Here is a 12,146-nt window from a genome sequence, read left to right as displayed (position 1 = left end):
TTACCTACAAAACAAAAAATAACCTTTCTCAACGTTACTTAGCCGACCAAGTTACAAGTTTAGGTGCATACTCGGGACGAACCATGTCAGGTGGTCTCGTCACTTTTGGAACCCATATTTGTTTTACCTATTCATGTAGTTCATAAGGAAAAGTGTTCTAGATAATATGATTTTCCTTACGCCTGTAGGGAATGAAAATTTAAGATGTCCTTCTTTGCAACAATAGGAGTAAACAGGCGCACGTCTATATTTGGATGAACTTTTAACAAAGGTGGTGCGACTCTTAAAGTTAGGTTTAGCATTACTATAACCAATATAATGTTTATCATTTGATGCTTTTTGGCGAGTGAGAATTTTAACGAACTTAAAATCATAAGCATTTAGCTTACTCTAGAATTACAGACTATTCTCATACTCATATCTCAAGATCTTGAGTTCAAATTCAAGATCATAATTTTATTCTGAATGCATAGAAATGTGCAAACACTATCCCTATGAACAGTAGCAAATATAATATAATAGTGCATTAATACTAACTATATTGTACTATAAATATACGCCTTCTTGCCGCATTGCTATATACACGGAAGCATACGAGTTTACCAATCTGTTATCGTTCTCTTATAGTACTCTTCTCGTTATATTTTCCTACTTCTCTGCTTAATGGTACTAAAATATGACAACACAACGGAGGCTAAAAAGTCAAAATTTTATTAGGTGACAAACATCTCCGGTTTAATTGTGGCCATTTTGTATCCACATTTAAAAAACACTTCATATTCATCATCTCTGAATTCAGCAATCATTCATTAATCCACTGTCTAATTCGAAGTTCAATTAATCTAATTTCAGTTATACTATTTGTTTACCCGCCGTTGAAGGTTGAACTACAAACCCAGAAAATTTTCTCTTAACATATTGTATGGGAATTATTGATTAGCATCAATAATGAGTTTTGCTACTAGGATTAAGAGAAGTTCTTCATCATCATCTTCATGGTTTTCACATTTCTGTGAATCAGCTCGTCGGACTAAGCCCCTTGTACCCAATTCTTCGGAGGTTCGAACCAACTCGGGCGACGGGCTTATCCGACGATTAGGTCTTTTCGATTTGATTCTACTTGGTGTTGGTGCCTCTATTGGTGCTGGAATTTTTGTTGTTACTGGTACTGTTGCTCGTGATGCTGGTCCAGGTACGGATTCTATCTTGAGATTTTGTTTTCCATATAGTTATTGTAGATTATAATAATTCCTATTTACAAGAGTTAATTTTTGTAGTATTGAGTTTAATTTTGTATTGAATTAATACTAGTGTTACACTTGAATGTGCCTCCCTCTCCCTTCTGTATTAGGCTGTTTAGGTTTGGTTTAGTAGTTGCCAACATTTTGACTTTATAGAATTTTAGTTGATAATTAGTTCAAGAGAGATGTATATAATGTAGCTCTTGTTTGATATTATCAACGTAAACTGTTTGTGTTTAATTGGGTAATTTATCGATTTCTCTTCCATAACAAATTGTGTAACAATTGGAATAGGGGAAATCTACAAGTAAGATGAGTCATCTTCGCACTTCGCTGGCTACATTATCTTTATTTATTTTCTAAATAAGGGGCTAGGGTTATCTAAGTGTATTGATGCAAGATCCAAATCATCATATGGTGATACGTTTGATCACAATCTTGGATTAATGAAGCTTTGGATAAAGAAGTAAAGGAGCTCACATGCAAAGTGCTGAAAGCAAGAAAATCTGAAGAAATGCCCAAATAGTTACCTGTTCGATCGAGCATCAAGCTGCTCGATAAATCAGGATGCGTACCATCTGGATGACATCAGACATTAAATTTTGGGAAGGCCTGCTAGTTGGCTCGATCGAGCAAGACAGTTAGAGCCTCTTTTTTTGTGTTGCATGCGTGAATCCTTTTGGGGATCCATAGGTTTGGCTTTTTAGACCTTCTTACGCCTATAAAGAGGGTCTTAAGGGCAAGAAGTAGCAAGTGGAAGAGTGCAAGAAATTTTCTTGGGTTGTTGAACCTTGTGAGAGAAAGCTTCTATTTTGAGTGAAACTCCATAGGAGTTTATGTTAACTCTAAGAGTGAGTTCATTTTGAGAGATATCTTATTATAGTTGTTGATTCATACTAAGAAATAGAAATCTTTGTTTGTGTGGGAAGGTACCTTAAGATATCATTAAAATCTTGGTGTTCATGTTTTGTTCTTGCTTTGTTCTTGAATAGTTTGTGTGGGTTCTTGTTTACTTCTGTTTTGCTCATGTTTTCTCATTTTTTTTCTCTTCCTTCAAGTGTTCAAATTCACAACAATTGGTGTTAGAGCAAAATTGAGGATCCTTTGTGTTTGTTTAGTGTGAAAATTGCAATTTGGTTAAGAGAAGATGAGCAAAGGTGGGAAGTTTACATTCCATTCTTTAATGGGAGAATGATTTTTTCAGTTTCAAAAAATTTGGTTGAAGACATGTTGGTGCAATAAGGTATTGATGACGCTCTTAAGAAAATAAAGCCAAGAAGTATGGGTAAGGATAAGTGGGTTTTTGTTAAAATAAGGCATTGAGTACTATCGGCCTTGTCATTGCCTCGGAAATCAAGTATAACTACTTGAAGTAGACCAGACCACACTAAGTTGTTGGAGAAACTTCAAGCGGTGTATGATTAAAATCTATAACAAACAAAATTTTGCTTGTGGCGGGAACTATATCAACTTACTAAGGATGATACAAGCATGCAAGATTACACTAACACAGTCAACCAATTACCAATTGTTGAATGCAGATGAGAAACTTTCACATGAGGAGCAAGCTTTACTTCTATTACCTTTTCTTCTCAAAAGCAATAGAATAATAGTGCAAACTTTACTTAATGGGAAGGAAGAGACAATGTTACTTGGAACGACATTCGGTTTGGGATGGGAGACGGGAACACGGAATACAACCTAGATTGACTCCGGAACGATTGGGTACGAGATATATTATGTATAAAATATATATTTGAAAACAAAATTAAACTAAAATGATTAATTTGCTTAAAGGAAATATTTTCAAGTGGATTTTTTTTAGATTTCTAGGTTTTATCTCGTTTTTTTCTCCCTTCTTTTTTCTTTAATTTGTAAATGAAGGCAAAAGTACCTTTTAAAAAAGGTCTTCTACACCGGGACGCCACCTTGAGCGATTTGGGTGGCGTTTCATGGTGATTGGGGATGAACGTTTCCGGATCGCAGAACGTGGCTGCGTTCCACGTTCCATGTAACTTTGGGAAGAGATGACTCTCATTTAAGAATTGGTGGCGCTAAGAGAGATTGAGCGATTCAAGGTGAGAAGTAAGGGGGAAGAGAAGTAAAGTGGTGAGTATGGGTTGATTGGTTAGAGCTTGTGAGAGCTCTTATAGAGAGAGATTGCGTAAGGATAAGGGCTATAGTAAGAAAGATCATTCAAGGAAAAGTTGACTATAATAACAAAGAAAATTAAATTGTTAATGACGTGTAAAGAGATGGATGAGGACCGCAAGAATGTGAGGACATGAACGACGGTGAAAGAAGAGATGTTGAGGGCTTGAGGCTAAGGAGGAGTTAGCTTTAGGCTTTGTGGATGGTCATGATTATGGAGCATTCCTTGTTGATGGGGGAGATGCTTATAAGGAACGGGTGATAGGCTCTGATAGCTCATTTCGTATATGTTGTGAGAAAAAGTATTGTATGTGCCCAGGGGACAGATCTGAAAAATTTAAAGGTGAGGCTGCGGAGTTACACTTTGACTTGAAACAAAGGGAGTATGTATTATAAGACAAAATCTTAAAAGGTTTATAATCATGTAATATGTGAAACATGGCATAAAAGACAAATGCATATGTAAAGCAAAATGAAGACAAAACTCCATTAAATTCTCTCATTAAACCACACAAATTTAGACTAGAAAATTTTGAGAATTTAGATTTTACAAGTACTTTTGGTTCTGTCATTCATACACATTTAAAATTGTTTACTACTTCACACTTATTGGCCACCCTTTCTAATGTATATGCGTTACATTTTCTTTCTTACTTTTTTTTCTTACTTTTTTTTTTCTTACTTTTATAAATATAAAATTGATTATTTGAGTTCTTTTTCCCATTTATTATTGAGCAAAAATTTATAAGAAATCATGCAAATTATATTTGTAAATTTAAGCAACTTGCTAGAAACAAATTCAATTAAATTGAAAATGCCTGAAACTTAATTCATATATTATACATCAACTAAGGCTACATTGAAACCTATGTTACTTAGACTTGGATACGGGTGTGGATCTGAGGATATGGTATGACAATTTTAGAATTCTAGGATATACGATCGCCGTCCTAGTATTGGGTACTGTTATGGGAATACGACAAAATAATTCAAAAAATTTCATATAGCATAAATATACTTAAAATTTCCTAAAACGTAAACATTCAATAAAATTAAAGTTCTTAATGGTCAAAATCTAGATAAACAGAAAAAACAAACATTGCACTAAAAGTCTAAAAACAACATTGTTAAACATAAAATATTATAATTGAGTTCAATCAAATGTCATTGCCAATAGCAGGATTATTAACAGAAAGTTCCGCAAATCCAAAGGATTTCTGCCAAGGTTGTCGTCCCCGGTAAAAGACAAAATAACAAACAATTATTAGAAATTCACTACAAGCATCTCTTTACAATAAATGTAAAAGTATAAGAAAGCAACCCCTATTTGTGTGAATATAAATTAAAGTCTTTCGATGTTTGAGTCTTTAATCAATTTCTCTTAATTGTTTGTATGGAACCAAAAGAACACCAATTTCTTTAACAATAAGAAGAAGATGCAAGTTGTGAAAGAAGCTTATATGCAAAGCTTCAACAGTGGAGCCGATGATCCATAATTAATCCACCAAGACAATGGATCTTCATATTCCCTTGTTGCCATTATATGGGGTTCAATACATATACCCAGCCTTCTTGCAAATGCCCATATTTTAAGAATGCTTGGCACATCTTTTCTTTGTCCTTAAAAATTCTTTGCAAGCATGTAACTCTATTTGTTGAAATCTCTTTATCCTCATTGGGAGCAACTCTACTGGTTATATCACCTCCATCTTGTAGCCATTCTCATGATAAAATTCAAGAACCAAAGAATGTGCCAAACACTGAAGAGATGTGTTGCTCTTGTTCCACCCATCCACTATCACTTGGTGAACAAGATAAAAAAATTCAAATGGTCTATGAGCACATCTAACCCTTTATGATCAAAAATTCTTTTTTCACTTCCTTTATCCCATATGTCATAAACTAAGTGTAAAACACAAATATTGATATCAACTTCCCTTGTAAAATTCATTATTGGTCCAGTATAGCAAAGAAGGTAATTAATTGATCCCAAAATGCATGCTAACCAACAAATTCTTATGAATCTTCGATACCGAAAGTAAGAATGACAACGTGAAATTGTGTCTTACCCATGTGCAATCCGACGTATCGAGGACATATCCGGCAGCGGTATCCATACCAGCCGTATCGAACACCAGCAAGTGACATGGAATGAAACCAAACTTCCATAATGATGGTGAAAACTGAAGAATATAGGAATGATGAAATTGCCAAGGGTCGTAATAGTTTATAGCAATTTAATATTTTTAAAAATGAATTTGTTTTTTTGACACCTTACGTATTTACATTACATAGTAGTATTAAGAAACTCTTTTGCAATGGTAGTGCAAGTGAAATTATTTAAGCAATGCCAAGGGTTCAAAACTTCTCAACAATACTCAGCATATTTCTTTATGGGGTTTCATATACAACCCAATGTTCCACATTGACTCGTCACTGTTCAAGAGTACCCTAGAAGATACAAGGTAAAAAACAAGAGATGTATCTATGTAACGTAAGGAACTTGAAGATTGATGAACTTGTATTGCTATTGATACAAAAACATCACAACAGTAATCAAAGGCCCTAAGGATGACAAATTGCATGCCAAACACCAATTAATAGGACCTTCCACTCTCACACTATGTTTGGATCTCATTTTTGGAAGGAAAGGAAGGGAGAAGGAAGGGAGTGCAGGGAAGAGAAGTTGAGAGCATGGAAGATTACTTTGTTTTCCTTTCAAATCTTTCCAATATTGAAAGGATTTATTTTGTATATGCTACTATAGTTAGTGGTGGTTACATAAGCCACAATGTTGACGATGAAAAATGTAAGTCACCAAGAGAGGTGACATTTGATGTTGGGGATAAATTCGGTCCTGAGGGGGAGATAATACATACAAGAACAATATCATCCTGTGGTGATCAGCTTGATAGATTAGGAGGGCAAAGCACTACCAAGCATTAATGAGGGCATGGATGAGAAAGCAAGGGAGCACACATGCCAACTGTTGGAAGCAAGAAAGTGCGAAGAAGAAACTGGAACAAAGGCCAACTCAATCGACCATCAAGCTGCTCAATTGAGCAGAATTGCATGCATCATACACTAAGTTTTTATGATGCACGCGGTGCTCCTTGGGTCGATCCAACAAGTCTGTCAGAACTTCTTGCTTTGTGTTGCATGCGCGAATCATTTTTTGATTCTTAGGTTTACCTTCTCCAACCTTAAGTCTATAAAAAGGGTCGTAAGGGTTAGAAGAAGCAAGTCAAAGAGTACAAGAAGTATATTTGGGTTGTTGAACCTTGTGAGAGAAAGATGTATTGTATTTTGAGAGAAACTTCATAGGAGTTTATGTAAGCTCAAGAGAGCGAGTTTACATAGAGAGATTTTGTATTGTAATTATTAATTTACACTAAGAAATACAAATCTTTGTTCTTACATGTGTTCTTAGTTCTATTTTGCTCTTGTTTTCTCATCCTTTGAGTATCTAAATCCACAAAAAAGTGGTTAGGATATAGTTATCATTTGTTATATACAGTCACCTTATAAAGTACTAGTCTATTAAGGATATGAATATATGACATGGTATTCCTTGAGATGATGTAATTAAATTGAATCAATCCTTTGATTGTCTTGAAATCAGCAAAGTACATGGAAATTTGATGACATTTTCATGTATGACAAACCATAATTTATTGCCCTCTCTTAATTGTGTTAATAATAATTATCTAAAACCATACCCTCATTTTTGGTGTAAGCTTGAAGGTTTGTGCTTTGTAAACTCTTAACATTTTCTTAAGTTCTGCATAATGGAAGTGTTGACACATGATCGAACTCTCATTCAATGCAACAAAACAATAAATCAATTCTAATGCAAAACTATTTTGTGTCTAACTAATTTCTTTTGAAAAGCTTAAGGTTTTAGTCACAAAAGTTTATTACAAAAACAATTTTGTTACGAAACCCTATTTGCTGCCATAGTACCATGTGTTAGTGTTGATATAGCTTCTTGAAACAGCCCCACTTTTTATATCCATCTAGACGCATGTGCAAAGGATCGTGTTTTAGTAAAGTGCACCTTTTTTCCATATTTTAATCGAATTTAATATCTACCTCACTATTCTTGCTGGATCCATTGTCTTTGTTTCGATAGGGCTAAAGATATATAGTTTTTTGATTTTAGATTATAGTGGACTAAAGTAAATGATTCATTAAATCATGTGCACTTCTTACTTGTGTGAAATTGCACTTAATCTTTGCTACTAAGGGTTAGGCGGAAACAACCCCTTTATTAGTCTTATCACTAAAAGGGGTAAGATTGCGTACATCCGATCTCCTAAACCACACCATGGGTGGGAGCTACTTAATGGCATTGGGGCAATGGAACGTTGTTGCTTGTTGTTTCCAAGCACACTCTTTGACATAATTATAGACTATAAACCTTGAAACGAAAAAAAGTTTTTGCAATCACTATATGGAGTACATATCCTCATTTAATTTGATTTTTGACTATTGGATGTATAGACGTGAACTCAACTTTTATTTCTTTGTTTTTATAAATTTGTAGAAGTAATAGTTGGAGTAAGAGTAACCATTGCAATGAAACATTATTTCAAATGTTCTAAGTGATGATGTTTTATTTGGTTCGTATACATTAATACTTTCCATGCCCCTTATTAACATGACATAATAGCATCATCCATACTGAATTTTGCTTCCCATTATTCTAATACCAAGAATAATAAAAAAAAGTATATGTACTAGGTGATGGACAATATGTTATAGTAATGAAATATGCTATCATGCTAAATAAAGTAGTCAATAGAACTCAATGGTGGTACCATGTCAAATGACATACTTATCTACTTAAGAATTGGTAGAATGCCAACAAAAAGGTGAGGTGAGCTTTTAGTGTTTGGTCAGATTACTTTGTGGTTTGGCTACTGGGCATGGGTGGAAGAGGTGGTGATATTAGGCAGAGAACAGCCATGTCAGAGCTCTTGAGAACATGCTTGATTAGTATAGTATATGCAATATGCTAATGTGCTAAATAAAGTAGTCAATATAACTCAATAAGGACTTCCAAGTCCAACATGAAGTATGTTGTAGGTGCTAGGAAATTGTCTCTTATAATCCAATGCACCACAATATTAATCACATCTGGTTACTAAACCAATCACTATAATAAAATCCTATTTCAGGTTTTAAACTTTTTTTTAAATTTTTTTTATACTAATATGTGTTGTTATTCATGAATTTTCCTTTTTTTTTTTCTTGAACGAATGTGCATGTTTGATTGACGCTACTTTCTTTGAGCATGTAAATTGAATTGTAGTGGTTTCAAGGGGCTTTTATGATTACTGGCAGACGGACAAGGGTTTGGCTGGAATAGACTTAATAACAGTGATTGTGTTCTCACATGAGCAGTCATATATAGTACAAGAATGATGCTATTTAAGAAATTCAGGCTATGTATTTTTTGTAGAGCACAAAGCTTACTTGAATTTCATTTACTAATGCAGCGGTTATACTTTGCTTTATACTTGCTGGAGCATCATGTATACTCAATGCTCTCTGTTATGCTGAGCTATCATCTCGTTTTCCTGCTATTGTTGGAGGGGCATATTTGTATGCATACTCGGCTTTCAATGAGCTCACTGCCTTCTTGGTTTTTGCTCAACTGATGCTTGACTATCACATTGGGGCAGCTAGTATTGCAAGGAGCTTGGCCAGCTACTTCATTGCTTTACTAGAACTGATTCCCGCTATTAAGGGAAATATTCCAAGCTGGATAGGACATGGCACTGATGACTTTTTGGGTTTTTTCTCCATCAACATTTTAGCTCCTATCCTGTTGTTCATCCTTACTGTAGTTTTATGTTGGGGTGTTGGAGAATCTTCCATTGTGAACAAATTCATGACTGTCACAAAGGTACCATCTTATCTGACAGATGAACGTGTTTAGTTGATCATCGTTCTGATGACAATGAGTAAAAAAAGGCAATTGCAATTGACGCAAGTGTATTTATCGTTTGCTGTAGGTTGTTATTGTGATCGTTGTTATCATTGCTGGGGCTTTTAAGGTTGATGTATCAAATTGGGATCCTTTCGCACCTAACGGTTATGGTGCAGTTTTAACAGGAGCAACTGTTGTATTTTTTGCTTATGTTGGATTTGATGCTGTAGCTAATTCTGCTGAAGAGTCTAAAAACCCAAAGGTAATTCTTACAAAAAAGATGGATTTTAGGGCTACACTTATTTAGATATATGTATATTCTTGAATAATCTGATGTTTGGTCAATCCTTTGGAAGGATTTGCCATTGGGAATTATTGGAAGCCTTCTCATCTGCATAGTTTTATATATCGGAGTTTGCTTGGTGATCATCGGAATGGTTCCTTACAATCTTCTTGGTGAAGATGCTCCACTGGCCTCAGCATTTGCTTCCAAAGGCCTGAAATTTGTCACTGTTCTGATCAGTGTTGGTGCTGTTGCTGGGCTTACAACTACTCTTCTGGTCGGACTCTATGTTCAGGTCAATGGATGTAATATGCATAATAATAATACAGTTTTTTCATAGCAGTTACCATAGATAAAATGGATGCTACTGGCTCTTTTATGCCGTGTATGTCCTTTATCATTGGAAAGGAATATTAATGATTGATAAAAAAAGGACATTGGTCATCAACTATTAAACTAAATTAAATCTATCATTTGGCACTCATGGACAGTCTCGCTTATACCTTAGCCTTGGAAGGGACGGCTTATTACCTAAAATTCTTGCTAAAGTGAATCCCAAGCGGCACACTCCTATGAATTCTCAGATCTGGGTTGGACTTATTGCTGCTGTTATGTCAGGGCTATTCAACGTGCATGTGCTTTCTCACATTCTTTCAGTTGGGACGTTGGTATGTCACAATTTAATTATTATACATAAATTTTCAATATTATGTTCATCGCTGAATTTTCTTGGATTCTAAATTTATCTTGTTTCAGACAGGCTATTCTGTTGTGGCAGCCTGTGTTTTATCCCTCCGATTCGAAGAAAACTCCCCAAATGATGCATCAGCTAGATGGTGCTCTAAATGGGCTGAAGGTGTAATTTGGCTGGTTGTGTTAGCTTGTTGTGGTTTTGGTGCAGGAGTGCTGTATCGTTTTGGTGCTTCATACTTCTTTTTGATCATACCGTTGGTCATTGCTCTAGTTGCTTTAGTGGCTCTTTACATCCGCCAAGTATGGATTCTTATTCTTTTTTATTCAGTTTTCTTTAGCTTCAATACATATTAGCATCAGTTATTGTTTGCACCACCAACAATCCCCTTGTGAATAGCATTATAAATTTGAGCTTAATTCCTAGTCTCCATGTTATTTTATGCATCTTTGTTTTCTTTTTCAAGGTTTATTCAGATCCTCCTGGGTTTTCCTGTCCAGCAGTCCCCTTCTTGCCAGCTCTCTGCATATTTTGCAACATATTCTTGTTTGCTCAGGTTCGATGCGTCTTTTTCTAATTGCATGTTCTCATGGCTTCATTTGGTAGGTGGTAATAAATCATAAAATTGATGAGTCGTATGTAACTTGTCAAAAAATGCCTCATATCAGTGTTCATGATGTTTCATGTCCATCCCTAAAATATCTTCTTTTTTTTTTTCTGCATTTTCGCTGCCACCCTTGACTCGTAAGTAATTAATGAAGATTAACACATGTTTAATGTTGAAGCTCTATAACCATTGACATCGGTTTGGGACCTTTCTTAATCCTTACAAACGTGCACCAACAAATCCATTATTCTATTATGTAATTTTATGATCAAACTTCCATTACCATGGAAATGACATGATACGTTTAAAAATTTACACATAAATCATTCTCATTACCACCAAATAATACCGATAACCAAACAGACCATAAGCGCCATATGTAAACGCCTGTATAGAAATTGAAAAAGAAATATTAAGTCCACCTAAATGCTCCAATCCTGATAATGTTAGAAATCCTATTTTGCAGCTGCATTATGAAGCATGGGTGAGATTTATTGTTTTCAGTCTAATTACAGTGGGCATATATGCTTTCTACGGCCAGTTTCATGCCAAACCGTGTTCAGATGAAACAATGGTCTACCATAGGACCTCTCCAGGGAGTCCACATCTACGGTAAATTTTTGGCAAGTACTGATACGTGCATGCACTACATACGACAAAGCATATTGAATTCTTATGCCACTTGATTCTTGCAAATTATTGTTGATTGTCGGAGTATAAATGCATGATTTCATGCAAATATTTACTTGAATAGGTGTGTGCGATCAATGTTCTCCTACAGTTTCAAAGTCCCATATTCTGATCCTTTTGAAGGAGACTGTTGTACATTATAATCAGTAATCTTTGTATTGTTAAGTTGTTCTATCAGTCTTCTACTTGTAACAATAATCATTTATGTTTGGATCCTATACTCGGTGGCTTCTTCTTGTTAAGTTGTTCTAAGACCATTCCAAGGAGAAACCAATTTATGTGCTTAGAATGGGATCTTTCTCAATAGAAAAGCAAGTATCACTTTTCGAAAAGGTATTGAGTTTGATTCTCACATAGTCCTCTTCTTTTCTTAGTCTATGTGTAATCATATAAAAAAAAAAAAAAAAAAGAATTTATGTGCCACCTCCTTGGAGTCGATGCTCATTCAAGTTAAAGATCAAATTTTAAGTCTTAAGCACCAAACAATCAACAAAATTTGGTAGTTTTACCAAAAGAAGTTGAGGCTGGAAGCCTCCAAAATGGATATC

General features: G+C 35.0%; 1 protein-coding gene across 1 annotated transcript; it reads left to right on the top strand.

Moving 5' to 3' along the window:
* Nucleotides 1-583: 583 nt before the first annotated feature.
* LOC130809877 (cationic amino acid transporter 9, chloroplastic) lies at nt 584-11,884 on the top strand. Its single transcript, XM_057675722.1, has 8 exons — nt 584-1,192; nt 8,894-9,303; nt 9,413-9,589; nt 9,684-9,905; nt 10,102-10,278; nt 10,367-10,603; nt 10,768-10,857; nt 11,375-11,884. Exons 1-8 carry the CDS (start codon nt 949-951, stop codon nt 11,522-11,524), a joined length of 1,707 nt encoding a protein of 568 aa, XP_057531705.1. The 5' UTR covers nt 584-948; the 3' UTR covers nt 11,525-11,884.
* The last annotated feature ends 262 nt before the right edge of the window (nt 11,885-12,146 follow it).

This window comes from Amaranthus tricolor, chromosome 4 (genome assembly GCF_026212465.1).
Source record: "Amaranthus tricolor cultivar Red isolate AtriRed21 chromosome 4, ASM2621246v1, whole genome shotgun sequence".
Lineage (NCBI taxonomy): Eukaryota > Viridiplantae > Streptophyta > Magnoliopsida > Caryophyllales > Amaranthaceae > Amaranthus > Amaranthus tricolor.
This window is presented reverse-complemented; position numbering and strand designations above follow the sequence as displayed.

Coding starts and splice junctions, on each gene's coding strand:
- LOC130809877 (XM_057675722.1), top strand. CDS start 949: ATGAGTTTTGCTACTAGGATTAAGAGAAGTTCTTCATCATCATCTTCA. Junction 10,279..10,366: donor TTCTTTCAGTTGGGACGTTG/GTATGTCACAAT, acceptor ATCTTGTTTCAG/ACAGGCTATTCTGTTGTGGC. Junction 10,858..11,374: donor ACATATTCTTGTTTGCTCAG/GTTCGATGCGTC, acceptor CCTATTTTGCAG/CTGCATTATGAAGCATGGGT.